Source organism: Hyalella azteca, unplaced genomic scaffold, assembly GCF_000764305.2.
Source record: "Hyalella azteca isolate HAZT.00-mixed unplaced genomic scaffold, Hazt_2.0.2 contig17794, whole genome shotgun sequence".
Taxonomy (NCBI): domain Eukaryota; kingdom Metazoa; phylum Arthropoda; class Malacostraca; order Amphipoda; family Hyalellidae; genus Hyalella; species Hyalella azteca.
Genome location: NW_025947564.1, coordinates 110,902 through 138,901, shown reverse-complemented (window position 1 = coordinate 138,901; position 28,000 = coordinate 110,902). Strand labels below are relative to the sequence as shown.

Below are 28,000 nucleotides of genomic sequence, written 5' to 3'. Positions count from 1 at the left end.
TAGATACTCCGCCTGCACAAGCTACACAGGACACAATCAAACAAAATCTCAAAACAATCCACACTACAATTACAGAAAACTATCTTGCAACCCTCCCTCACAATAAAATTTTAAACATGCCTGCACCACAGATTCACCCATCTGAAATCAACCTACCTAGACCTGCACACAGGAACCTTGCACAAATAAATCACCGCTACTTCTCTCATATCTAAATAGAATAGACCCTGCCACACACCCTTCTCCACTTTGCCCACTCTGTCTGTCCAACACGCACGACACCATTCATCTTTTCTCCTGCCCTAAAATGCCCACACCCCTGTCGGTGGGTGACCTTTGGGCAGACCCCGTAAACGCTGCAGGGCTGCTGGCCCGCTGGGGCGGCCGACTTGGCTGGCCCCTGAACTGGGTCTAGGCCCCGCCTCGCGCCGTGAAGCGAGGCGGGGAGGGTCAACAACAACATGAAACATGGGCCTAATGAAAGAGAAAGTCAGTCTATGATGGAAATCATTAGACTGAGTGAGGTGAGATAATTATTAGTGAGGTGAGATAATTATAACAAGTGAAGAGATAATTATAATGACTGTGGATTTATCTAAGAGAGCAACTGTGACTGTGATTGAGAGTGTGAATAGATATTTGGAGAGTGTGTGAAGGCTGAGAGAGGTAAAAATGATGTCTACAATGCATTCTGGAAAAGTAGAAGGTAAGGATGGGGTCAAAAGGCCTAGATGATTGTGTTTAATGGTGGTACAGTTTATTCTGTTTTTTTTTTTATATTGTATGTCAATGTTTATAACAGAATATATTCTAGTCTACTGGGATATTATAATGACTTTTTTTTAAGATCAATTTTGAGGCCTAGTTAAATTTTAATTATCAATTTAGGGTTTTTTAATAAAAGAATGATTGTCACATGGATGACCTGTCTTAAATTTGGAGCAGAGGTTTGCATGCACCCTCATTTCAATTCTTTTCTATGTCTTTTATTGCTCCTTTGTCCTATGATTTTCTAAAAAATACCTACAATAAGCATTCTTGCATCCATAGTTTTTGTAAAATTCTGTTCAGTATTACAGTCTGGATGCAGATCATATTACACATATTACATATTACTGCTATGTCCCAAACAAATACTAAGGAACACACGATTTGATTATGAAATTTTAATTCCAATTTTAATTTTCACTGACAAATAAAAATAATTGTTTGCTTTATTCCAGAATCATGTATTTGTATCCAGATTTATCAATTTTATACTATTCAAGATCTTTGTGATAATTGTCATTTAGAAAAATATCCTTGTTTAGCTGAAATATATTCTAGAGTAACAAGAATCTGTAGCTTTTTTTCTCAATAATCATTTTATTATGGATTATATATATCATGAAAAGGTAAATCTAACTCAATTAACTTTCAAAGTCTTTTCATGGCCAAATGTTAGTGAAATTCATCTAGTATATTTGAATCCTTCTGAAGACTTGATAATCAGCTTCCAGAATATAAAAACTGATGCATTATCTGCAAAACTTTTGGTCATATGTATTGAAAGTGCCTCCTATGACTTGTAACATTCTGGTTCCTTGTTCTAAATTAATATTTACTAATTTGAAATTAATTTTTTTCTTCTAGCAAGAAGGATCATTGTGTGCAGTTCACTGCCTCAATGCCTTGCTTCAAGGCTGCTACTTCTCTGCTGTAGACTTAGCAACCATAGCTAGACAAATGGACTGTTTAGAACAGCAGCGCATGGCTGAGATGGGCACCAACACTGCGGAGTACCAGAGCTTCTTTAAGGTCTGTTGTTCACTCAAGCATTTTATTACAATAGAATCCCTATTGTTTGATGACAAATAAAAATTAATGTTTTCTTGATTCTAGAAGAATTCACTGTTATCAAGCTTTTTCAAATCAACCAATCAGTAAAAAAATGGTATGAGATTTATGAAGTTTGAAGACCAATGAACTGAGTAATTTATTTATATTTGGAGTCAGAAGCATATGTATTTCTATCTCACAATTTCCTGAAGTGATCTATGTGGCTCATTTACATTAGACCTCATTTAGCTTATTAAGCTTTCATTTCAGCTTTCTCAATAAGCTTTCAGCTCATTCATTTCATCTCAAGACTTTGATGAATTCTGAGTTTTTTTTTTTTTTATTTTTTTTTTTTTGAGAAAATCAGAATGACACAGCATTTCTGTGTGTTTTGAGAATGATAAGCTGAATAAATTTTTTCAATCAAAATGTTTGCTGCACAAATTGACTTGTGTAATTAAATATTTTTAAAATCTGATTGGTTAATCTATTGATTTTCCTGTAGATGAGCTTTGACATACATACAGATTGTTCACTGATCTTGTGATAGATTGATTATTTGAAAATTGTTTCTTAATTTATTTAATTGTCCAGGAAGGATCAAATAACATGGATGATAGTGGCATGTTCAGCATCCAGGTTGTGAGTGTAGCCCTTGAAGTCTGGGGCCTGACCCTCACTCCCTTCACATCCACAGTTGCTCCAACTGCTCGTTTGGCAAGAGAGGATCCCACGTAAGTGCATGACTGGAAGTGTATCTTTATTAGTTACTGAAAATGCTCTAAATTCTGGCATAGTACAGTTTTTTGTAGATTCTAATAAAACTTGGTTGTAATAGCCAATTGATAAATGATATTTTACATTACCTTCCTTCATGTGGCATGCAACATGCTGGTTCATGCAGATTCTTCATTTTCAATAAATGGGAACAAATTCTATTTTGTAAACCCTTTTGTTACTTTGAATGATACTTTTCTCTTACAATTTTTCTCATATTATTGTTTTACTTTTTAACAGGGTTCTTCACTGAACTACTACCTACCATTTTTTTCTCTCTATACTTAGTGTTCACAAAAACCCTTTCATTCTTCTTGCTCACCTTGACTCTGAACTGAATTAGTTTCATTTGGTGAATAATCTTCTCTATTTATTTCATTTACATTGCAAATTTCATTAGTGAAATTAAATTTAAATTTCTGACTTGAGCTTGAGTTTAGGCTAATTTTAACAACTTGATGCAGTTTGAATAATATGCTTACACTTATGGCCAATTTATAGCTGCTTTTGCATTTGTTGTTTATCTAAGTTTATTAATTACAAACAATCAAATGAAATGCAAATGTTACTTCTGACATTACAGATCAGGCTGTGCATACATTTGCAATATGAAAGAGCACTGGTTCACAATTCGTAAGATTGGCAATCAGTGGTTCAACTTGAACAGCCTCCTTGCATTTCCCGAGCTTCTCTCAAACACTTACGTTTCTCTTTTCTTAGCCCAGCTTCAGAAACAAGGTATTTTATGAATGTATATCAACAAAATCTGAATCTTGATTCTTGAGATAAAGTTGACATTATTGAAATCTATTGACATTATTAGGTAAGAGTGTGTGAATAATCAAAATCTTGTTTTATATATTTTTTTAATCATAAAATATAGCCAAATGAGGTACAAGAAAAGAAGCATTGCACAAGTAATTAGATAGCCTTGACTTGAAATGTATTAACATTTGATATTCTTAGTAAATTACCTATAGTGGAAAAAAATGTATACCGGTATACCTATATTTTCAGGTTATTGCATTTATATTGTGGAAGGAAGTCTGCCGCAGTGTGAAGCTGACACCATCTTGAAGACCATGAACGTAACACAGAAAATAAAACCTCCATTACTTTCTGAGGTAAATATTTCTACCAGATTGATGTTGCGAGAAGATTGCATAGTATCTGTTTTAATTCCAATCGATTTGGTTGTGTATAATACATATATATAAATACTTGTCTTCTAAGGCTCTAGAATGAAGGTTTTAATTAGATAATACACATTTTCTTCAAGAAATTATTTTCAAATATTTACTTTGATAGGCACCATATTTTTAAATATCTAATTTACTATTATTTTATTACCTTCACAATGTTTTCTTTATGGCACTTGAATAATAATCTCCACAGATCTTAATTAATACTCATTTTCTAGCATGAATTTTATAAGAAATTCTAATGCAAGAGCAGCAAAAAAAATATATACATTTAGCCTGTCATGTTCCATGTTGCAGTGGTAACTTATATTTCTGCTTATTGCTGAGCTCTTGCGGGCAATACTTGTACAATAGCACTTGACTTTACAATAGCACTTGACTTTACAATAGCACTTGACTTTACAATAGCACTTGACTTTACAATAGCACTTGGCTTTACAATAGCACTTGGCTTTACAATACCACTTTTCTTTACAATAGCACTTGATTTTACAATAGCACTTGATTTTACAATAGCACTTGACTTTATAATAGCACTTGACTTTATAATAGCACTTGACTTTTTTATAGCACTTGACTTTTTTATAGCACTTGACTTTATAATAGCACTTTAGACTTACTTATATTCTGTTAACAGGTCGATAATAAAAAGCAATTCAGTTGCAGGAATGCAGTCAAACAAGGCAAGAATTAGATGACGACCTGGCGGCTGCCATGGCAGCGTCTCTGGCCCAGGCCGAGGATGCCTCCACCGCTCCTCCTGAAGGTGAACACAGCGAACTGGAGAATGCCTTGCAACTCTCCCTTACTGAACATCTCACTCGCGTGCCTAATCATAGAACTCCACTTGAAGGTTAGTCATCTTATAAATTATTAAAATTGCGGTTTTATATTCCGCTCTTTAAGTTCGGACAAATTCCGTTCATCTGCCAAGTGAGCAAGACTATGCTTTTGTTTATTTTTCTCTGTAGTTATTTGAAAATTTTGTTTTGGGAATCCATTACAATTTTGGTTACATTTTCAAGTTTCTGTTCTCACTGAAAATAGTTCTTTCTTAAAATAAATAACTTCGTTCTATTAAGCTGCAAGCATTGCAAGTCCCCCCTTGTATTCATATTGAAACTTGAGTCAAAGTGAGGAAACAGCATTCCTTTCCCCTGACTGAAATTGTTGAATATTAGTATATTAAAATCCTTACCAATTGATATATTGTGCCGAATGTGGAACCAACTGAACAGCTGTTGCCAAAGTAGGAAGTGTATAATAAGGAGGTTCAACTTGACGTTTAATTGCACCAGCCATGCCAATGCGCTGGTAATCAGGACACATTCATAAAACTGACTAGCAAACACTCTTTTTTTTATTTCATGACCACTTCTCATAGAAATTAGTAGGAATTTAGTTGTTTTGTACTAAAATTATGATTGCTAAATCAAAATGTTCTGGTTAATTCAAGTCATCTAATTTTTAATTCAAGTCATCTAGTCCGAATTCAAACAACAGGCTGAGTCTGAATTCAATTTTGTACAGGATATCAGAAATATTGCATTCTATCAACATTAAATTAAAGCTGCATTAAACTATGACTTGCTGGCATCTCCATACACGATAAATGAGAAACGAGGCATTTCAGGTGACCTGGAGAAGGCGCTTAGGCTGAGTCTGGCAGGGAGCGGTGGTGCGGAGGGCGCGGAGCCTGGCGGTGACGCAGGGTCGCCTGACGAGGAAACACGTCAGCTGCAGGCTGCACTCGAGCTGAGTCTGCTGCAGCCTTCTACCTCAGCTCTCAATAATGATCAGGGTTAGAATATCTGTGCTATCTATTATCCATATATGTTATGGTATGTAGTTTACTCTTCGAGAATGATTGAAGTCACTGAAAATGATGCCACTATCCAGTCCATATCTTGTTATTCTTTTGAATAGTTTATTGTTTAAGTTGTTCACTTATTTGTGTTTGTGTAGAGCAGTTGCCTAGTGTAACCGTGTTAGTATGTTGAGCAGCCAATAGCATCACTATCCCATACAGCAAGTTTTTTTTATTTATGTTCCATATTTGCTAACCTTTGAAAATGGCATCTTTTTAGCGCATTTTCTCATTTAGGGAAAAAATGCACTATTGTGCTCACCATGTCCGTCTGTCCGTCCGTCCGTGACCTCACGTTTTCGTCGACGAGAAAATGCGCTCTCTGTCACTCAGTGCAGTGAGTACTGAGTTATATTTTTTCTTCTATTTTGATTGGCTGGTTATATAGAGTGCTGTTCATAAGACTATTGTATTCTCTAGATGAATAGATTTAATGCCTCAACCATTCACAATTATAAATTCAGACGCATACTTTAAATTTTATGTCTCAAGCAATTAGTAACTTCCATTTACAGCCACGTATAGTTTTATGCCGACTTCTGCACCCTACGCCTGCATTACATTCCTCTATCCCCTTGCTTAGCTCAGTTCCCATAATAAAATATTTTGTGCTAACTTTTTGTACATTCGGTCAAGTTACGTAAGATGTGTAGTTGTTAAATAAAGTTTCTTCATGCAGGTTCTTCAGATCAGCAAGAAACTCTCGATGCGACGGCCTTGCGAGAAAAAAGGTTGGCGTACTTCAAGAACAAGCCTTCGCCTGATGAATCTTGAAACAATCAATATTTTGCAATGAAAATGTTTGATATTTGTAATAGAGGTCTTTTTTGATGGTTGCTCCTGATATTTATCCTCAGCTTTGATTAAAAAGAGAGAAAGGATTTTATTTCTGTATAGTGATTAATATACGGTTATTCGAATAACTAGTTATTGTGTTCTATAACTTGGAACATGTTATTGAGCTTATGTTATTGCGTCCAATCATTGTGTTTAATGTAATCACGAGTCCTATGAACAAGCTGCAATATTTGCAGAATGGCGTTTTGTATACCATATTGATGTTGATTAAGTAGAGTTGTTAATTACTCGTTTATATAGCAACGCTTCTATTCCTTGTGCACTGATTCACTGAAAAATGCGTCTATTTGTTGAAGCCTGGAGTAAAGTGATCGAAAGGTATTTTGAACAAGTTTGAATACAATTTTCATCAACGGCTGATATCATTTTGAGGTACACCATATTTTGTTGTTATTACAGCAACTTATTAACTTGTTACAGCAATTAATTTTGGTGTAACCTATTACAGCAACTTATTTATTGGCCAGACTACTCACTAAATTAAATCAGATTGCCGCATCTTGTATGTAAATACATGCATTTGCTCTGCTCTTTAATTTAAACAGCAAGACTCGTATTCTAGATGTGTGTAATTTTCGTGGTGGTCGCTTGAATTTTGGATAATATTTATTGCATTTCAATGCTTGCCTAATCCTTATGCAAAACATGCATTCTTATATTGCTTTCTAACTCTTTGTTTGTTTATATTTTGACGTGCATTGCTCTGGAGTTTGTGTGAAATTCGAATAAAAGGCGTTAATGTTCTATGGTCATTCAGTATTTTTCATTCAACTTCTCTAAACGAACTACAATGTTGACGAAGATGAAGTTAGTTACCTTTTCAGGTTGAATATTCTTTGATGCTTTGTCTGTGTGATAACTGACGAAAACTTAGGAACAATTGTAATGCTTGTTTTTTATTTGTGTTTTGATTCGACTTGTTCATAAGTAAGCTTATGGTCTTTCTCAATTACTATCGCTTGAATAAGTGTGTTCTATCATGGTTGCTCGTTTCTAAGAGCTTGAATTTGCTGGTACGGAGTCTAGGAGCTGGCTACATAATGCCTTAGTATTGAACTGCCATTTCATGTTTAAACCAGATTGCTTTAGTCATATTGTGTAAAATGGTAAAGTTTAACAATATCAAGTGGTCTTTTGTATTATTGGGGTGTTGGGCGTATGCGGAGAGAACACTGCTGCGAAATCTATTTATTTTCAACAGAAACTTTTAGAAATAGTTATACGAGTGCAGTAAAATTTGGAGTATTGCTCTAACCCTCTAACAAGAAAATGTTGGCAGTCACGAATATTTCAATGTTTACATTTTCAACATTTTGTTGGAGAAGCGTTCTTTGGAACCACTATTAAAGACGATAGCTCGGGTCAATATTAAGTGGTGAAAGGTTTATTTCCACATCGTTTGGGTTAAAGTAATGAATGTTTCGAGTGCAACTGCTTGTGTCAATCTGAGTGTGTGTCGATTGCAACCTAACGCAGTTTGCTATCGATACAATTTGAGTTATGTGTAAAGAGGAAGTAGATTCTGCATTGAAACAAACGCTGTATTTCTATATTATAAAGCTTTAAGTGTGGTAAGCTCTTTCTTTTCTTGTTGGATAATTATAAAGAGCATCCTTTTAAATTCATGAACATATAATTTTTTAACTAATTGCCGAAATATTTACGTGCAAAGCTGGATTAAGGCGCACTGTTTCCTCTATCCTTGTGAAAGAGTGTTGATTTCGCCTGGAGACTTGCATGTATCTGCGATAAACATATTCTCCCAACCTAAACGCGCCCTCGATGTGTAAATTTTGAGGAACTAACCGTTCTGTAGATGGAGAAAAAGCTTAGTTTTAATTTTTAATGATGAAATGTAAAATGATGGCTACATTTATCATTAACTTATATATGATGTTTTCAAACTGAAATTGATTATGACCATATATTTGAAAAGGGTGGAGCATGTGAATTTTGATATATGAGCTAGTTTGTATTTGAAAATGCCCTTTTTTATTGATGTTGATGATAACGTCGCCTCAAACACAATCCCAGAGCCATTTTTGGGTTAAAATTGTCGTATTTTGGTTGAAATTACAGTCATAAAGTCAACAATTGAAAACTTAACTCGCTTCCATTAAGAGTTGCGAGTTTATATACGTTGAATTCCCGTCTACGGTTATATAATGAAATAAACTACTTAATATAAAACGCAAACACCACCAAATTGAATTAAAATGAACACATCATTGAAAGAGACGTAAACTATGAGATCCACACAAGCGTTCGAGAACAGACCACCATCGACTGAGCAATGAAGACATGAATGTTCAGATTTGAAGTGACCATCAAGACCAGTCGCTATTTATCACAACGGCAGTCTTGAAAATATCCAGTTGAGCCTAGATAAACGACGATTTAGTAAGCTGGTTATATTTCGTTCATTAAATCTTAGCTTAGGCAGGTAACTACTTCTTTTGTTTTCATACAAATCCGCTGCTCCCGAAACGATTACCAGAGAAATGCCCAAAAGAGTCGAACTGAATTTGCATTGAAGCAGGTTTTTGCATTGTAGCTGCTAAGACATCAAGTTGTGAAGATTTAAATTTTCAATAAAATTAATAAATGGAAAGAATGATATTATTTTTGTTCACTAAGAAACCGCCAAACTATTTTTTCCAAAATCAGGCTTGAACTGCATAAATATTCGTTAGATGGCGCTGTTTCGCGTTCGGTTTTTGTCGACCTTGTTAGCTTGACTTTCAAACCGTGTTGGCAACTCAATGCTTTTGTATGATCTCTTCTGCCGGTCGGTATTACGAAGTCCACATGTCGGCTGACGCTCTAGCTAAATTGAATATTTCAGCCATGGAGCGCACTTTCATTGCTATCAAGCCCGATGGCGTTCAACGCGGCCTTATTGGGGATATCATCAAGAGATTCGAAGTTAAAGGCTTCAAGCTTGTGGCCATGAAATTCATGCAGGTGAGTTACCTTCCATGCGGCAATTAATGCTTTCTTGTTGCCTGCCACGTTCTTGAAACTAGTTGCATCAAATTCTTAAATTCCGTCATTGTATTGTTTAGTATTGAAAGAGGCGTTTTAAAATCTGCAGTGCATTGACAAACTGAGTTTTTTTTTCAATCCTGTGAGGCTGTGACCTGTTTACACTTTACAGTACACTCAGTCCGAAGTTTCAACACAGTGAATCAGTCTTACCTACTCACTCAGTCTCATTGTCTCTCAAGACTCTCATTGTCTTGCTCGTTACGCCTAACGAGTAACGAGTTACGGTACACCAAGATCAAGTTGTTGATGCATAAAAAATGGATCAAAACTGGTTTAAAGTGGAAAGCAAGTTTTGTTAGATTTAATTTTTACATACGCATTGGCAAAGCTGGAAAGATGTTGCTGCAAAGTTCTTGTTCAATTTTCTTTTTAGAGTTAGTGTACCTACAATCCTACATAATGGCTACATTTTTTTTATATCAGAATACCAGTGCGGACTGACATGCGGCTACCTATTTTGTACTGTGATGAGTGCCCGCTGAGTGGTCAGTAACTGGTAAAGCCTAGAAGAACTTGTGAGTTCAATGAGTTGTGGCCTACAGTGCTAGTGTGATCGCACCATTGGTGAAAGTTAATGGTAATTACAAAGAAAAATGGCTTCAATCAAAACTAAATTTATTTACTCTTAATACTGAAGATAGGCCCTATTAAAGTAATAATATTGTACTGTACTAAATATACTTCTGAGTTCTGACCTTATTTAGATCTTTAACAGTGTAAATGCATAACATATCATGGCATTGTAAATTCCACTCGTTCTTCCCATGAAGAATATGAGAATGTAATGATTTTTAACTAAGACATGGCTTGTTATATCTTTACCAATTCATTTGATTAAATAGTCATTGATAGAAATATTTTATACAAATACAGTGTAAAAGGAGTTTGATTCAAACATATGCTGTTAAAAATTTAGTACTACAAAAGATCTTTTATAGAATGGTTAATATTTTACCTAGTAGGCTAGTACCGTAAAATGGGGTAACTTAGACCGGCGGGGTAACTTAGACCACTTTTCGTTTTTTTAACAAAAACCCCCACAACTCAAAAACTATTTGACATAGAAAAATTTTGTCAATAAGCATTAAAGGCCTAATACTGAGGCTACATAACACAATAAAAAGATTTGAAAAGTTTGCATATCTAATAGGTTAAAAAATTAAAAATGTGACCCATGAAAAAAAGCTATTATTTAAAGCCTGTCGGAGTACCCCCTCCAATTTTTTTAGTTTTTGGTTAAATAACTCCAGGTTTTGATGCATTGTAATAGAACTCTTCTAGTTGCATATGCAAATGACAAATTTTAGGAAAGTGTCATAGTTTGCAAATGGGGGGTGCCGTCCCCAAATGGGGTAACTTAGACCACCTAATGTCAGCCCTGACGGGGTAACATAGACCGGCTTGGAAGTGTTTGACAGCCTATTTAGATTTTTTCTTTATGTTTCAGACTCTACAGAGTCTTATATATGGTAATTTTAACTTAATTTCCAAGCCAGTCAATATTACCCCATCAGGGCTGCCATTAGGTAGTCACATTTCCCTCATTATGGGGCAGCGCCCCCCATTTGCAAACTATGACACTTTCCTCAAGTTTGTCATTTGCATATGTAACTAGAAGAGTTCTACTACAATGCACCAAAACCTGGAGTTATTTGGAGTTATTTTACCAAAAAATATAATTGATTTTACCACCCGGTCTAAGTTACCCTAGGAGCTGGGGTAACAAAGACCATCACTTTTTTTGAGATTACATAAAGACTATGAGAGGCAGGAGCCAGCAATTTATGGTGAGTGAAGCTAGAGTATAGACCTGTATTTTGCATGTTTCAATTCAAGTTTAATTTAGCTAGTAAAAAAATGGCATCATTTATAAAAAAGAAAGTGGTCTAAGTTACCCCATTTTACGGTACCTACCATTAATTATGCTTTACCATAATCTAAATCTCTCTACTCAATCTAGAGATTTGGGGTTGTCAAATTCTAAAAGTTGTATGCCAGTATGGTGGCTGAAATTGCAAAGCAAATTATTCAAAATATTCTAAGTTAATGAGAAAATCTTGAAGGGAATGCTGATGAAAATTGATTTTTTTAATTGATGTGCAGGCGTCAGAGGATCACCTGAAGCTGCACTATGCTGACTTGTCCGACAAGCCTTTCTTTGCCGGCCTGGTGAAGTACATGGCGAGCGCTCCATTGCTAGCCATGGTGTGGGAAGGCAATAACGTAGTGCGCACCGCACGCAACATGATGGGCGAGACCAAGCCTTTCGACTCCAAACCTGGCACCATCAGAGGAGACTTCTGCATTGATGTCGGCAGGCAAGTAGTTTTCCAATTTTATTCATTAATGAGCTGGGCAAGGAAAGTAGTGAAAGGTATTATATAAATTTCAATAATCTTCCATATTGATCGTGCTTCGAATTGTTTAAATTGGGCAGATATTAAGCTGTTCCAAATTAGCTCTGAAAATAGTTGGGACTAGTTTTTAATCTGCAATAATTCATCAAATTGTCATGACGTAAACCTATATTAAACAAAAGTTTAGATAGGATAATTATTTGTATAAAAAAGGACAACATTAAGTTAGATCGGTACATGTGCTACGAGTCCCATGACGAAAAAAGGAATATTTAATTACTATTTTTGAATTCCGTGGTTCACCCTTGGCTCACCACCGTAAATGAATCATACAATCAAAATTCAATGAACGTAGTGTTGATAGATATGTCTAATATCGACTTTCTCACACCACCAGGAACATCATTCATGGTTCTGACTCCGTCGAGTCTGCCAATAAGGAGATTGCGCTCTGGTTCAAGAGTGAAGAGCTTGTGAGCTGGACTCAAGGCAGTCATGCATGGATCTACGAGTAAGACCGCCAGGTGCCTGGACCCCAAGTCGCTTAATGTCTTCCTGCTCATGTGATCCAAGCTCATTCAAATACCCATCTAAAAAATAATTGTCTGTTTACTTGTTCTTCTAAACTCACGTTTGGCCCAATCCTAAATATATTTTCCAGTGATGTTTGTGCTTGGATTTTATTGTTAAATTAAGGTAACACTTGATGAATTATTACCAAGACAGGCCAGACTAGAATAGCTTAAGTCTTCAATAACAATCCTAAAGGAAATTCTTAGTATCGTTAGAGCCAAGATCATGGAAATGACAGTAAATGACAAGTTTCCCCTCTGTTGTTTCATTTCATAACTTGAATCCTATGCACGAATTGTTTGGTTAGCTTCACGTAATTGGTAGAGATGGGTAATCTATGCTGATTCAATGCATAATATTATATTCAACTTCGAAATAAGTCAATAATGAACGTGCATGGAATATTTACCTCGGGTGATCCATCTTTATTTCACTGAACTAAATTGATGAATGTAATGTATACGTATATTTGACATGTCGAACTGCACCGAATCAACCTATTGCATAAACGATAGCTTACCTCTCATTAAGGCCCGCATATAGAATACTTCAATTTCTCATTTGCAGATACGAAAAACCAAACTAGATCCTTGAATACAGCACATGGTTACACAAATTCTTTGAGCATGTTTCAGAAACAAACTAAGCATGAGGTTTGGTTAAAACTTAGTTATCACGAAGCAGGAGTCGAGCTACGGTGAAATGCCAGCAACAAGTTAATGCTGGTAATGAACAAATAATCGGGTCAAATTAGACAAAGAGACTGCAATGAGAATATTATATTCAAAAAATATATCGCTATAATAGTAGGCGAAACCGTTTACATGCAAAAACTTCAACAAAGTGATGGATCAAACAGTGTATTCCGTAGTTACTAGGTCCTCGAGTACGCACTCTACTTACGCCGCTTGACGACCGAACATCAGTGACGTATCAGTGAATACAGGTTTGAATAAAATATTCATTGAATTGCGTTGCAGTACAAAATCCAGTCACATATAGCAACCCCGCTGTGCCGTCCTTGCAGGTTATTGGATTCCCTCGGGGATTTGCAGGCTGCAAGTGGATTAAAGAAATTGAACGAACACCTGGCGACACGAAGCTACATCAGGGGCTACATGCCTACGGATGGAGGTTAGCTACAGACAATTGAATTGATCTTGACACTTTGTCTACAGATACATAAGCCGTCATCAACACTTGTGATGATATGCCAGATAACTGGAGTTGCAATTAACTATCGCCGATGCTATTTATATCTGAAGCTCTGTTAACGAGTTTGAGCACGAGTAGATGAAGGGTAAAAGAAAATCCGATCAAATTTGAAACACAGGCGAGAAAGGCAAAATAAATGCTTCTTTAAGACAGGCACAAAAATGCAACAACCGAGGTCAAATAACAATGAAATATTAATTTAATACCACATGTGATGAGTTGTACAATATTAGTTTGAGGAGACACATTTATAGAGAATATTACTCAATCCTAATTGCAGCTGAATAAATTACTAACACAAATATTACAACTCGTGCGAAGTTGGTGACTACATCCACACTTCTACTAATTTGCTTTCACATTGAGCCTTGGGCCAAGACTCGTTATTATGATATTTAAACCCGATTAATTTAAGGTATACGATGATAAAACATGGCACAGCGTACAGCCTAATAGGTCACTTAACCAATTAATTTGCTTTCCATCACAGATGCAGAAGTTTACAAACGTCTCTCGGGATCACCATCAGGTTGCCACCCGCACGTTCTCAGATGGTACCGGCACATCACAGCTATCGGCAGGGAACTTGGTCTTGACATTTTGTGAACGGGAAACTACCTATGTTGCAGTCACGTGGACTACTTCGAGAACTTAGTTAGAGACCCACACTTAAAAATCCACCACGTTTAATATAACGCATTAAACAAATCTAAATAGAATTCCACATAAACAAAGAAACTTCGCCATACAAGGGTGCTTCAAAAAGTTCGTGTAGAAACGAAAGTTTGAAAAACGATTGTTGAAAAAAAACCTGGCCTCGATTTCGGCAGATGACATGTTGCAAGAACGGTTGTTGCTTTTAAAGCAGCACCCCACGTTTGTAACATTAATTTAAGGGTTCATGTGAAAACACGTTATAAAACTTTGATGCAGCAGCGTTCTTGTGCATTGACGTCACACTCTTTTTTTATAATATTCTGTTTTGTCCACTTTCCATGAACTTTTCGAAGCCCCCTCGCATTGCCTGAATAAAATAAAAAAAAACATACCAATGTCCCATTGGTTAACATATAATCTAGTCGATCATATCGTGAATGATTGCAAATCCCGAACTTGATTCTGATGACTTGACAGTGCATGAGAGCACGCCACACAAGAAGGTTGCGTCATTAAATTACATATCAACACCTAGTGATTGCATGTAAATAAACTCTAGATGGATGAACATATGGACAAAAATGGGCACAAGATCGAATTAAAACTAGAGTACTATTTTTTGGGGGGGAGTCAAGGCACAGTCATTGGTTAGTGCATATGACGATCAAAAGTTGGCACAAACTACATGAACAATAAGAAATTAAGAGGTTAAAGCAACAATGTGGTGAGTCAAATATACCTCCTGAAGTCCTGACACCTAAAACTTTATTTCAAAGATTCTGTATTATTGTGGTGTTAAGCTGTTCTATCAGTCATAGACAGGACAGTTAGAGGATTAACAAGTTTGTTAGAAGATTATAGAATTGTGAGTGACTTGTTCACCAGTAGCTCAAGATTGGCCATCGTTTGGATCATAGTTCCAGTCGTGAGCAGCCGGCCATTTGTCGTGTTCTGCATTGCAAAAATAAATCCTGATCAATACTCAGTAATATGGCATATTTGTAGATCCTGATATTTGATATAATATCACGCAATGCAAGAAAAAGCACCTCAAATAATAACAAGGCTCAAGACTAAACGTCAGGCCAAGATGGCACACAATGAAATGAAATATTACGTTCACCAGCCATTGCAGTAAAGGGGATGTGCTATTTATCTCGACAATCACCAAAAAATAATCACGAACAAATAAGGTTACAAACATGAGTAGCACAGTATGTGGGAGAATACTTCAAAAATGTGTTGATTCTACATCAATCTTAACTGATTCTCACTTCTTCAATTCAAGTATTTGATTGCAACTCGCAAATACCTTCTGTGAATAAATTCAGTACAAAGAATTCTACTCCACCTGGTACGGAGTACAGTGGAGGAGCAGAGAGACTCATTCCGCCGTCTACTCTGAGCGTGGCTCCAGTAATGAATGACGCGCCAGGCGACAGTAAGAAGCTGACAGCGCTAGACACCTGCAATACGAGAGATGTTAATGCCCCTTGTGAGTTTAATATTTAATTTTAACGACTGATACAAAATAAGATTAAGAAATCAAAGAAAGTTTGTAAACACTTGTATACAGAGTTATAACAAGAACGAACGTTTCTTTTTGGCATCAGCTTTGATAAAGGAGAAATTGCAGAGTAGTTTAGACATGAACTGGTTTTGAAACATAACAGAGAATAAAATTTATGGGAGCGGCCATACTGATGGCCGCTTGGAATTTAATGATGGAATTTGATGAATACAACGCTTAACCTTTGTCCTAGAAACGTGTTTGATCACTAAGCAGCAATGTATAAGGCAACATTCAAATGTATCCTATCTAGCGTTTTCCGACCAATTTTTGGAGTAGAATTTATTGGCATATGTTGGTCAATTTATGCAACATATGACGCACCTCCCTTGGGTGACCGAGCCTCTTAGCAGGTATTCCAGGCCTGACCAGCTCAAAAATGTTGTCGTCACCATAGTTGCGGCTTGCTGTGGGAGAATAAATGCAGCTTCCAGGAGCCACTGCATTCACACGTACACCACTTTCTGCCCACTCTATTGACAGACTCTGTAAGATTGAAAGGTGTCAATGAAAAGCTTTGAAATTATATTATCTCACGTATTTTCCTACACACTTCTTGCAGCATCTTCTTACACTAAATTGATTCACAGAGCAATTAGCTTGGAATTGTGATCACAATCTTTTCAGAATTATCAAGGCAGCCTTTTACGTAGAATATATTCTCCTCAGTTTTCCAGTCAATGCAAAATAATCCATTATTGCAAATGTGTTCCTGTAACGAATTTTGTTTTCAACTAGTAAATAAGTTGCAATACCATTATTTGTATCTAGTTTGCAAACACAGCCTACAAGGTAATAGTCAAGAGCAAAAAATATCATTATTGAATAATCACAGACCTTGGTGAGGTTATCAACAGCAGCACGAGCAGCTCCAGTGTGTGACATCATAGAAATACCCCTAAACATGTCAGCAATGATGTTCACAATTGCACCTCCATTTTCCTTCATCCATGAAGAATATGCTGTTGAAAAACATCACAATGATAGAAATCACATTCATTTACAGCACCCTATTTCCTTTTTAATTTTCAAATAAATTGCAATTGATTCACCACATTTCAAGCTATCATGGGACTAGGATGAAATCTCATTCAAAAGAATGCAAGTTTCTCACCTTCCTTGCACATTAGGAAAGTGCCAGTGAGATTGGTCTCCACAACAGCATTCCATCCTTTCAAGGACATTGTCTCAGCTGTTGAAATGAATTGACCACCTCCATTATTGACCAGGAAGTCAAGCTGGCCATACTTGGCAAGTGTATCAGAAAGAAGAGACCTGAACATGTAAAATCAATATCAGTACCAATGAACAAAATCATATTTTTTTCTATTCACATATATATTGTAGAAAACAAGATGAAACACATGAATTCATAAAGCACAGAACTAAATTTTTTCTAATTTCGTATCAAGAATATAGTAAAGTTTTATAATAGAGAATATATTGATAATATTGTAGTGCTTTGTATGTTAAGTTGTAAACAAACTGTAGTTCTTAATTTTTCATAGTTATAACATACTTAACCTGGTCTTCTTTGCGAATGTTGCATGGAAATGCAATGACATTTTGTCCACTGGGGCTCATTTCTGCAGCAGCAGATCTCAAACGCTCTTCATTCCGAGATGCAATTACAACACGACATCCTGGAAAATTAAAATCATCAGTGACTATATCTTTGGGGCTGATGCCTATGCATTAAGATCATAACCATCAGACACAACAAATTAGTTGAGAAACAAGATTCAAAACTTGCAACTATAATTTTTGATAGGAAATGGGAATATAATTTAATTTAGTATTTTTGTCCAAATAGGTACGGTATATGAAAACAAGGGGAAGGATGAAAAGTCATGACAGCAAATAAAATTATTGCAGTCATTTCTGGGAACATATTCTTTTGTATCACAATATCAGCAGGTCTGCAACTGTCTTTTCCAGGTCATTCTTCTTCTTCCTTCTGCAAGTTCTGTTCTGGTGTCTGGACAGTCTGGTCCCTTGACAAGTTGATTCCCTTCATTGTGGCCATGGTCAGGAAGATGTGCCAGGTGCGCGGGAATTTATTTTGTCATTTTAACGACCTGCACGGTGCGCCGTACTATGCTGGTAAAAAATGCGCCGTGCGCCGTACTTTAGAAAGCTAAAATAGTTCTACTATTTTAGTCAAAAATATACGCGAGTATATTGAATACGTGAGTCGAACTGACAATAATAAAATGCAAGACATGTCCGGGTTACTTCTGACTCTTCCGCTTGTCCGCCTTGTCGGATACGGAACGTACGGTAATCGTAAACTGCGGCTAATATACATACAAAATGTAAACAGACGGTGTTCAGTGTTGCCATATGATTTTGGAGAAAATTTCTTCTAAAATAAAGTTCTAGATTTCTCATTCACCAAATTTCCGTATCAAGAAAAATCATATATTATTGAAAGATAATTAAAGGCATACCGGTACTGTACTGAGTAATGTGAGTATTACGTCTGTTCCTCCACAAACTGCTCGTGCGCGGCAGCGCAACATAGAATTGATGGCCGGGATTGCGTGAACACGTGCGCAAAGAGAATCAATTTTCATTACATTGCGCCAACTGTGCACAGCAATAGCTTAAAAAAAGTGAAAATGCACGGGAAAATTCACCAAAAACATAAATCATCCTGAGTGTGGCATTATGGTTCTCTAGTTCTTGCCTAATTTGTGCAGATATAACCATATAAAATGTCAAATTGAAATTCTGAGATGTGATGATCTCAGAAAAATTTGCCAGATATACTAAATTTGTTCCTGGGCTCCTGGCTCCTGCAAGTTTCAACATGGAAAATTGTTTGCTCATACCAGAAAAAATTTCATCTACGTAGTTATAGCCTTATAGGTACAGAATGTAAAACATAGCTAATTATTCAATTTTTCTTAACATAAATAATAATGAATATTCAAGACAATAACATATAATAATATTTACAATTTTACATACCCAAAGAAGACAATTCTTCTGCAATTGCTCTGCCAATTCCAGTTGCGCCCCCAGTGACGATGGCGACTTTACCCTTAAATATGTTTGCCTTAAATATTGACATAATTAAGCTAAGTAGATTCTGCTTGAATTGTAAGTTTTCAGTTCCTACTCTACTACAATACTTCTATAGCAATAATGGCATAGGTATTTAGTGTTCTCACTGTCTCAGACACAGCACGGATATCAGTGAACTTCACTCAGAGTCAGTGTCCGTAAAAGGCTAAAGCGCTAAGCTCCATGGCTAAACTAAACCAAAGCATTCAAACTTGTTAGTCCGAGCTTTGAATATACGCGGTAGACAATAGCCAACGGGTAAGCTAATCACAATCTACTGGCAGAATATATTTTGTGCTCACTTGCAACTTGCAAGGCTCTTATGCCAATTTATGAGAGCTTGGAGTCGGTGATAACGAACACCTCACCTCACGACAACAATCGCCAGAGTGCCAGATGGAGCCAAGAGAAAAAGGCCAATTTGACTCAAAAAAAGGGCCAAAAAGGCCACATTTGTAATTAATAGAAATTTTTTAATTTTAAGGTAGTTCTAACCATTTGCAGTGCATGCATTTACTCTCAAGGCTTTCAGACAGCAAAAAATACACCAATTTCATCACGTGTATGCGCTGAATTACCGTCAATGCTACAGAAGCCGCCAGCCTGCAGCGAATTGAATAAGGAAAAGGCAGAGTTGCTCAATAAATACTTCCAGACGGTATTCACTGTTGAAGATGACGGGCCTGTGCCTGGCACACAAGAGTATACTTACCGTGAGGCCCTAGACGATTTTGAAATCACTCATGAAGATGTCAGAAAAATCCTGACAAACCTTAATACAAGCAAGGCGGCAGGCCCTGATGAGCTGAATCCGCTGATTCTGGCCCATGCAGCAGATATTCTGGCAGCTCCGGTGGCCCACTTATTCAATATCTCGCTTGCTTCCGGCCAAGTGCCGAGTTAAAGCCCAAGTTCCAGTTATCAAGCAACAGGGATACTAGAGGCCACTCTCTGAAGCTCGCAAAAGGCAGATGCCGACTCAGCGTAAGGAGCAACTTCTTTTCACAGCGAGTAATTAACTCGTGGAATAGTCTGCCAGAGTCAGTCGTAACAGCACCATCTGTAAACAGCTTCAAGAGCAGGTTTGACAGTTTCTGGAGGGACAACCCGGCCGGGCGGCCCTGTACAGCCCTTCATGTTACGAGTGATGAGGCTTCGATCATCTTGGAACAGACACTGCGACGGGCGCGGTGCTGATAAAAATTGTTGTCGACCGATGAACAGGACCGTCAGGGACCTTAAATCGTATTGTCAAAGTCAAAGTCAAAGTCAGAATGTTACTCGCCGACCGTAAATAAAACCGTATAATACATGATATTGAGGATTCAATTGCCACCTAACAACCATAAAGCTTTTCGTTTGTGTTAGAGAGTTTGGGCTCAGTTTTGCTCTTTTGCTAACAAAATAGATAGTAAAGTGGTAGGCGACATAAGGGCAGTAGTGGTCTTCGACAGGCGACCCATGTGGCGAAGTTTTTGACATGTTGGCATTGACGGTAGAATATTTATACTCGGAAGATGAAAAAATTTAAACTCATTCCTGCGGTATAGAGATGATGTGGTCCTTGCAAGACTAATCTAAATATTAAAAGTCAATCCTATAAATTTATCGCAGCTTTTGAATGCGCAGGAAAATAATATATTGCCTATCATTACTTGCATAGGAAATAAAATTTATTTGTTCAAAGTGATATCTTGAAGTGACTCACACCAGAAGGCTGAATGTATGGAGAAACAGCGCTGTAACCTCAAAAATTAATGCTGAATTTACTACTCTTTAGGAGTGAAAACTATACTCGATTATACGCTCTGTCAGCTCTACCGTCCATGGTTCTTAATTAATACGAGTCGGCAATTAGATATAGTCCCATGGTTCAACCAAAGTGTTGCCCAGATTAGGCGGCACTCGCTAGTGTTGCCACCTAAACCGAAGTGTTGACACAGCTTCGTGTCAAAATTTGAGTGTACTCTTCTTGAGCAAAACTGAATTTGGGTGCACTCGTCTTGGATAAAATTGAAGGACCAAATTATCATAAAAAAACGAGAGTTACATTTTTCATAAAAAAGGCCCAAAACGGACAAAAAGTCCAAATGAAATTTTTCAGGCCAATGCATTTTAAAAAAGGCCCCATTTGCGAAATTTGGCTGAAAAAGGCCCATCTGGCAACACTGCGCCAGACCTGTTGGCTGATGGACATTGGTCGGATTGAGTCAAGCCTCTTTCACACAGGACGGCAAATGCCGCATGCGTCAAAAAACGCAACGGTATTTACCGCACAATCATTCACAAAAGCGATGGCACAATTGTTTGTTGCTGTCGTGCGCCCGAATCTAGAGTTTAGAAACGTTGTGTGGTCACCGAGATTTGAAAAGGACAAAAATTTAATAGAGAATGTTCAAAGACGTGTAACAAGGATAACCAGGCTTGAAGGGCAAGTCCTACGAAGAAAAATTAAAGATTATGAAGCTTCCAAGCCTCAGTTACCGACGTCTGCGTGGGCACCTCATTGGGGTATACAAGTATACTCATGGTTTATACAAGGCCCCCGAAGGATTACTAGAATTTGAAACAAGACCCAACACCAGGGGCAACGTCTATAAACTAATAACTGCGCTGCAGCTTATCCACGCCACAACATTTCTTTTCGCTTGGAGTCAACGACATGTGGAACAGCCTCCCGGATTACATTGTTGGTGCTCCGAAAATGAACGCGTTCAAGAACAGAGCTATTTCAAACTATAGCCAGTCCTGAAAAAAATCCGGTCAAATGACACGATTTTAGATATTACGTGAACAAGTCACGAAAATTACAAGAATCGGCGATAGGCAACACCAGGCCTACTCTTTAGCGCCGACATCACAATGTTATGTTGTGTCGCGGCCATGAGGCGGCTTTTAAACGCTTGAATATATCAGTTTTGCAGGGCTATTTTATGCACCATCAGTCTATCTCTATGTTTATGTAACAGTATATCTTTATGGAAATATATCTTTATCAATATAAAGAATTATGTTTATGTAGCAATTTTTATGTTCAATATCAGTCTATAACATATCAGTCTTGCAGTGCTGTTTATTATGCACCTTAAATACGGCCCCACTGTCTGTACCAGACTAGGCTGTGCGTCAAAAGCCGCATAGTGTGAAAGATTACATATTTACATTGAATACAATTGCAAGCTATACTGTTGCGTCAAATGCCGCAGCAGATTTGGAAGAATGCACACAGTTAGCATGCGTCAAATATGACGCTGCGTTAAATTATAAAAGCCGTCGTGTGTGAATACCAGTGAAGATCACGTATGCCCGCTGAGGTTCGACGTGAAATACCGCTGCGTGTTTTGTAGCGCATGCGGCATTTCACGTCGTGTGTGAAAGGGGCTGTAGGCTATTGTTGCTAATACTTATTATTGTGTATTCAATTATTGCCGGTAATGACGTTTAAATAATATCTACATTTATTTTCATTTTCTCTATTAATTTTATTCTAAAACAGGCCTTCAGTTTTTAATACAGCATTCATCACTGAGCAAAAAGCAGATACGAGAGACAGTGTGGCTTATTCTGTCACTTCTCACTGTACTACGGTACTTTGGATTACGCCAAGCCAATGGGAATAGAATTATGAACAATAAATAAAAACGGGCAGGGGTCAATAGACATACATTTATGAAATAGAGATGGTGACGACCATGATTGAACCGTGGTAACGACCATCGAGAATTCGTCAAGTTAATTAACCTGTCGAATGAAAAATATATTGGAAAAAGAGTGAGTTTTAACACTGTCCTCTTTGACGAAGCTGAAAACATTTAACAGTAGAGCAGTTCTTGAAGAAAACGATGTAATGACATCCAAGACGGATCTAGATAAGCAGAACAACTTTATTTTCTTTTGCTATGCCATTCACAATAGAACATGCTTGTATATTGCTCATTTCAGCAGAGGTCTTTCTGAGAAATATAGTAAGGGATTGTAAATGTAAGAAAAAGGGATTGTGAATGATTTAAAGAATTCAACACCACAAAATCACAGTGCCTCGTAGTATTCCTTCTAGACTGTTGAGAGAAGCTAGGGAAAAGCTAATTTTAACAACTGTCAATATTTTCCAAATTATCACTGAGAAAAACATGCTCGACGAGAGAGTGGAAAGACTGTCATGTTTGCCTGATCGTCAAGAAAGGAATAAAAACTGACCATCAAACTACCGTGTTTCCAACCTGATCTCCGTTGTATACCAAACAATGGAGTATTGTCCAAGAGGATCTGCGGCATCATATCAGGCCACTCAAATCGTGTCATTCAGTCGTTCTCAGCGTCAGCGGTAGTTCAACCTTTTTGCAATTGCTCGACCGAGCATGGATTCAAGAAGACAGCTGAAGGCACCGCATTTTTTTGTAATCTTTTTTGGCAGATCGAATACATTTAACTCGTCTGCTGCCATGGCTGGGATACTGAAATGTTTTGAAAACGCCTTGAGTAACAAGACAGCGAGTCGTCATCTGTGGTGACTCACCCTTGATGACAAATCGGCACCGCTCGTCTTCCCTCATCAGCCCCATACCTCACTCGGGGAAGGTAGCAGGCTGCGCGGGATGTTTTGAGCGGAGACCTGCAGGGGTGTTCTCAGCTTTGTATTATTCGTTTGCTTTATCAGCAACGTAGCGCAGGCGATCCAGGGGACTGGCTTGAATTTTTTATTATGACTTTCAAAATTTCGTTACACTGCAAGAAGTTCTCAACTTCGTTCCTATTTGGGCCCTACCCAAACCATCAGTGGTCTGACCGATTGCAGCTCCGATCTAACATCTAGGCCGAAGCAAGAGTAATAAAAATACAATATAGACTATAAAGCCACAGCGCAGCTGGAAAAGAAAGCGCCAAAATGGACATAAAACATTTGGGAGTACAGATGGACCCCTCTCCGAAGTTTACCGAACACTGTTTGAAGTGCGGCGAGAGACTATTAAGGAACTAATGTAGCGAAACCTGGTGGACAGAGGTCTGAGTATGGGCTGGTCGAGACTAACAAGATGACCTCTGCCCACATGGAGTTCTACAAGATAGTGGAAGAAAACTGCGTTATACCTATAGGCTATAGCTAAGACGAGCGATCAAGAGGGACATGTGCAGACTCAAGTCAAGAAGCAATCTTCCTTCCTGCTGGGCAGCATGGGCTATTTCGGACTGAATGCGGCAGACAACTGAAAAGGCCTACCGACGTGTGTGGTGAAAGTGCCCATTTGAATCACTGCCCTGTATTTGTCTGCTAATGGTTTCAGGACGTCTGTCCTTTACCGTAAAAATCTGTATGATCGGTAATATATTTATTTCATCCAAATCTATTTCACATTTGAGTTTCCAATATTAATAATATTAAGAACTAAATATTTATCTTAAGTTAACAATATTAAAAATGTTAATATTCTCATTTGAGGAGCTGGTGTCGTCATAGTAGGTAGTTCATATTCATACTTCTGGTGCGTATTAGCATCGTGTTAGTGCTACTGTGCACTTGTGTCGAGGCGTCTCTTCACATACTCGTTCAGGAGACATTCTAGGTAACCTGCACGGGGCTGCACCCATGGTTGAACTATATAGTTCAACCATGGCTGCACCTAACTGGATTTCACTGCATCAAAAGGTTCCAATGAAAGCGATATAGAGCATTAGGTTAATCGTAGAAGCCATGTAAATCTGCCCCTTATCACACGCACAGCCAAGCAGCAACGCATTAATCATTTCGAACAACATAAAATTGTGAAAATAAATTTGCCGTTCAGAAATAAGATCTTCCTTACACTTCCACAAACGTAACTCATCGTTATTCCCTTATTCATAATTTTACAAAAGCATTACGTTAGTCTACGTGCTTTGGCACCAATATTCAACATTTTGATTCTGAAAGTTAATTAAACATAGTGCTTAAATTCTCAATGAACGAGCTTCGGGAGCTCCATTTATGATCCGATAATTTACAATTTACTACGTTTTTCTTAGCTCGCTTTCGTGTCTGTGATGATAAAATCTTGCAATCGATATTTCACCAACTTTCCCGCTAGCTAGCGCTCTGAAACTTTTAGGGAAGCTCAGCTCCCGATAACAATACAGTTATCAATAATTTGTTGCACGTTTCCAGGCGTATAAACTCTAAAGGTACTCACAAGCAGGGGTTTGGGAACCTTTAATGCACGTCATCCTCGAGAGGATATTCGTGTTTAGACTGCGTATATCGATGATACGCTTCGTATCATCGATACGTACGTCAAGTCAAGTAAATTGGCTCTCAACAACGTTTTTCATGTCTAGCACAGTGACAATCTACTTTAGTCATTTTCACATTTCTTTTAATCTTCTATTACAGTGAACATTTTATATAGATATCTTGGTCAGTATAACTTTCGAAAATGGTGAAGGAAACGGCCGCCCAAAAGAAGCGACGGCTAGAGAAGGCAAGAAACCATCATATTCATCATATCAAGTAATCACCAAACAATTAAATACATATGCGCCCCCAACGTTTTTCGTTTTAGATGTTATAAAATATTTTAACTGAAATACAAAAGACCAAGAGAATGAAAGCAAACAGAGATCAGTAGCTGCCGAAAAATTATTTTCTACTTTTTAGTAAACATGAAAAACGTGGTCTTTAAAAATTTTTTTTATACATGTTATTTCATATTAATAAACTATTTATTATTTGCAGGAATTAATACCGCCATCGCCAACGACGTGAAATTGCTGTCTCATGTTTGATTATTATGATTGCCATATTAAGGTATATTTCAATGTGCATTGGCGTGTAAAATATATGAAATATATTATAACAATTGCACAGATTTGCTAAACGCTATTGCTTTAGCATCATTTGCATGCTTTACTAACTTAGCGTTTAGCGAACTACTTGATAACATAGCAGACTTCTATAACATAGAAATTCTGACTTCGTGTCCTGGTGCCTGTTGTAAGTAAATAAATAACTGCTTTGGTAATTATGTCAAGATCAGTTTCGATTTGAAAAATCTAATTATTTTTTTGAAACACTGAAAATTTGAAAAACTAATGCAAAAGCTTAGCGTTTAACGTGTAAATTACTATAAAAGCGGGCAAAAATTCTGGTAACTCTTGAAGAGGATAACTTTAGTAGATAGCTTCGTTGTTTATTATGTCAAGATCGGTTTGGAAGTGACTAAAATCACTAAATAATGCAAAAACCTAGAGTTCAGCGCACGAATTAAATTAAAATTAAAACGCTCGTAGAAGCGTTTTTTGGAATAATTAGTCTCGTTTTTAATTAGGTGAGCTCGATTTTGATTTGATAAAATGTTGTTTTGTGTTAAAACGTGTTATGACAATTATTTTCAAAAATTCGTTCTACATGTGTCCGAGCGGTAAATTATTGTGGCTAATTAAAATTATTGGCTAATTAAAATTGAGGAAAATAACGAACATATGAACTCGAGTTTATAAAATTTTGATCAACCTGATATGGATCTACCGATACTGAAAGATTCCCGGAAGCATATGAATATTACATGCATCTTATGGTATTTATCTGAGCTCAGCCAGCAGACTGCCATGGCACTGTCTGAGCTCCGGTGTACCGAGCCTACCGCCGACCGAGCTTCTTCAGCAGGCAACAATTATTCGGACTTCGGAGTTCGGACCGTCAGTTGAGGTGCAACTGTTGCGCAGTGTGGTGTATGTGCTTTAGGCTCATGACTGCCGCTCAGAGACAAAATGTTGGGTTACTCCTCGGAAAAGTTCAATGACTTCTAATGAGAATACATTGTGTTATTACTATCAATGGTATTTTGTACATATCGTGGACGGGATATTCGACCCTTTAAATCACTCGTATGAACGAAGATATGTCATGCATGCACCCCTTGAAAAGTACTTACCGGTGTTCATCGCAGTACTTTCTTTGTTCTTTAGTCGTTACAGCTTTGCAGGTACATTATAATTTTTTATAAACTATTAAGTTATTTAAATTCATGTAAGAAATGGAATTTTTTGTGTGAAAATCTGAAATATTTAAATAAAGTCGTGTATTCTACTACGGGAAGTAAGAGTATAGCCTGTATAGGTTACCCCGGGTTTGGAGCAGGTTTGATTCCCTTCCGCTGCATGCTTTCTGCTTCCGGGCTGGAAAGCCGAAGAACAGTAAATGTTGCGTCTGCTCGTTAATTCAAGCTTTACTGTCTAAGAATACAGGATTCAGGTTCCATAACCACAAATACCATGAGCTAAAATGATTTGATAATTTTTTCTATTATTGTATATTCATTAATTAGAGTTTTTATTTTCTACCGTCAATCAATGAATCATTCACTGCAATTACAGCACTGCTCGTTACAAAAAAAGCTGCATAATTATGATAATACCGTTCAGAACTACGATTTTTAGGGTTTGATATCCAAATGGTGACTACTTAGCTGTGTTGATTGCACAAAACAATGTGGTTCAGTTTTGATTTTAGAATAGTTCATTTATATTGAAGGCCGGCGACTTTAGACTAGGTAGTGCTGCAGCGACTGTATCGGCGGTGACAGTAGGTAAATTGAGTGGCCAAGTCAACAGTTGTTGAGACTTGAGGGTTAGGGTTAAAGTTACTTGTTGAGGCGGCGCCCGTGACACCTATATATAATCTCTATTTCGTTCGATCGTAATATCTAACTCATTCGATCAATTTTTGTTTTCGAGATTAATTTTCTTCAAATGACGTAAATCGAATTATATGATTTATATCCTATTTATAGGGCTGTAGTGTTAAAAAATTAAGTTAAGGTGCCTGGCACTTGACTTCTTATCTGCCAAACGCAACATGCTGGTCAAAGTAGAGCTACTAGTGAGATAGCGCGGACGCTCTGAGCCTCATGCTCTATTTTTTAACTCCACTAATGCACATTTGATTTCATTATTGTACGGTGTTTCCTAAGAATGCAGTTTGTGGACAATGTTTACATTTATCGCAGCACTTGTTTTC

At 37.2% G+C, this 28,000-nt stretch overlaps 3 protein-coding genes and 1 long non-coding RNA gene across 7 annotated transcripts; 3 read left to right on the top strand and 1 right to left on the bottom strand.

Moving 5' to 3' along the window:
• The first annotated feature begins 467 nt into the window (after nucleotides 1-467).
• Nucleotides 468-8,093, top strand: LOC108674195 (ataxin-3-like). 3 transcript variants are annotated; one of them, XM_018162115.2, is made up of 8 exons: nucleotides 468-524; nucleotides 1,633-1,797; nucleotides 2,413-2,552; nucleotides 3,179-3,333; nucleotides 3,613-3,719; nucleotides 4,458-4,563; nucleotides 5,431-5,598; nucleotides 6,344-8,093. In XM_018162115.2, the coding sequence occupies exons 1-8, from the start codon at nucleotides 498-500 to the stop codon at nucleotides 6,436-6,438; spliced, it is 963 nt and encodes a 320-aa protein (XP_018017604.2). In that variant the 5' UTR covers nucleotides 468-497; the 3' UTR covers nucleotides 6,439-8,093. The 3 variants fall into 3 exon arrangements, with proteins under 3 accessions (XP_018017604.2, XP_018017602.2, XP_018017603.1); XM_018162113.2 differs by having other exon boundaries at nucleotides 469-524; nucleotides 4,458-4,650; XM_018162114.2 differs by lacking the exon at nucleotides 468-524 and adding an exon at nucleotides 1,224-1,394 and having other exon boundaries at nucleotides 4,458-4,650.
• A 1,196-nt stretch (nucleotides 8,094-9,289) lies between these two features.
• LOC108674203 (nucleoside diphosphate kinase B) lies at nucleotides 9,290-12,755 on the top strand. The gene is made up of 3 exons (XM_018162129.2): nucleotides 9,290-9,486; nucleotides 11,674-11,888; nucleotides 12,325-12,755. The coding sequence occupies exons 1-3, from the start codon at nucleotides 9,295-9,297 to the stop codon at nucleotides 12,440-12,442; spliced, it is 525 nt and encodes a 174-aa protein (XP_018017618.1). The 5' UTR covers nucleotides 9,290-9,294; the 3' UTR covers nucleotides 12,443-12,755.
• Nucleotides 12,756-13,315: 560 nt separating this feature from the next.
• Nucleotides 13,316-19,391, bottom strand: LOC108674199 (peroxisomal trans-2-enoyl-CoA reductase). Of its 2 annotated transcripts, none has more exons than XM_047885390.1 (7): nucleotides 19,321-19,391; nucleotides 17,462-17,585; nucleotides 17,057-17,217; nucleotides 16,780-16,904; nucleotides 16,267-16,428; nucleotides 15,724-15,838; nucleotides 13,316-15,323 (listed from the first exon to the last, which is right to left on the bottom strand). In XM_047885390.1, exons 2-7 carry the CDS (start codon nucleotides 17,524-17,526, stop codon nucleotides 15,262-15,264), a joined length of 690 nt encoding a protein of 229 aa, XP_047741346.1. In that variant the 5' UTR covers nucleotides 17,527-17,585; nucleotides 19,321-19,391; the 3' UTR covers nucleotides 13,316-15,261. The 2 variants fall into 2 exon arrangements, with proteins under 2 accessions (XP_047741346.1, XP_018017612.1); XM_018162123.2 differs by lacking the exon at nucleotides 19,321-19,391 and adding an exon at nucleotides 18,916-19,314.
• LOC125179468 lies at nucleotides 13,524-16,468 on the top strand. The gene is made up of 2 exons (XR_007157279.1): nucleotides 13,524-13,634; nucleotides 14,206-16,468. It is a non-coding gene; the product is annotated as an uncharacterized LOC125179468 (long non-coding RNA).
• Nucleotides 19,392-28,000: the final 8,609 nt, after the last annotated feature.

What these genes read in the sequence shown, in the direction of transcription:
- LOC108674195 (XM_018162113.2), top strand. Translation starts at nt 498, where the DNA reads ATGATGGAAATCATTAGACTGAGTGAG. An exon ending in TCATAGAACTCCACTTGAAG is followed by an intron (nt 4,651 to 5,430) that starts GTTAGTCATCTT and finishes GAGGCATTTCAG; the next exon opens with GTGACCTGGAGAAGGCGCTT. An exon ending in AGCTCTCAATAATGATCAGG is followed by an intron (nt 5,599 to 6,343) that starts GTTAGAATATCT and finishes TTCTTCATGCAG; the next exon opens with GTTCTTCAGATCAGCAAGAA.
- LOC108674203 (XM_018162129.2), top strand. Translation starts at nt 9,295, where the DNA reads ATGATCTCTTCTGCCGGTCGGTATTACGAAGTCCACATGTCGGCTGAC. An exon ending in TGGCCATGAAATTCATGCAG is followed by an intron (nt 9,487 to 11,673) that starts GTGAGTTACCTT and finishes ATTGATGTGCAG; the next exon opens with GCGTCAGAGGATCACCTGAA. An exon ending in TTCTGCATTGATGTCGGCAG is followed by an intron (nt 11,889 to 12,324) that starts GCAAGTAGTTTT and finishes TCACACCACCAG; the next exon opens with GAACATCATTCATGGTTCTG.
- LOC108674199 (XM_018162123.2), bottom strand. Translation starts at nt 19,018, where the DNA reads ATGTCAATATTTAAGGCAAACATATTTAAGGGTAAAGTCGCCATCGTC. An exon ending in CGCAAAGAAGACCAGGTTAA is followed by an intron (nt 17,218 to 17,461) that starts GTATGTTATAAC and finishes TTACATGTTCAG; the next exon opens with GTCTCTTCTTTCTGATACAC. An exon ending in TTTCCTAATGTGCAAGGAAG is followed by an intron (nt 16,905 to 17,056) that starts GTGAGAAACTTG and finishes GTTTTTCAACAG; the next exon opens with CATATTCTTCATGGATGAAG.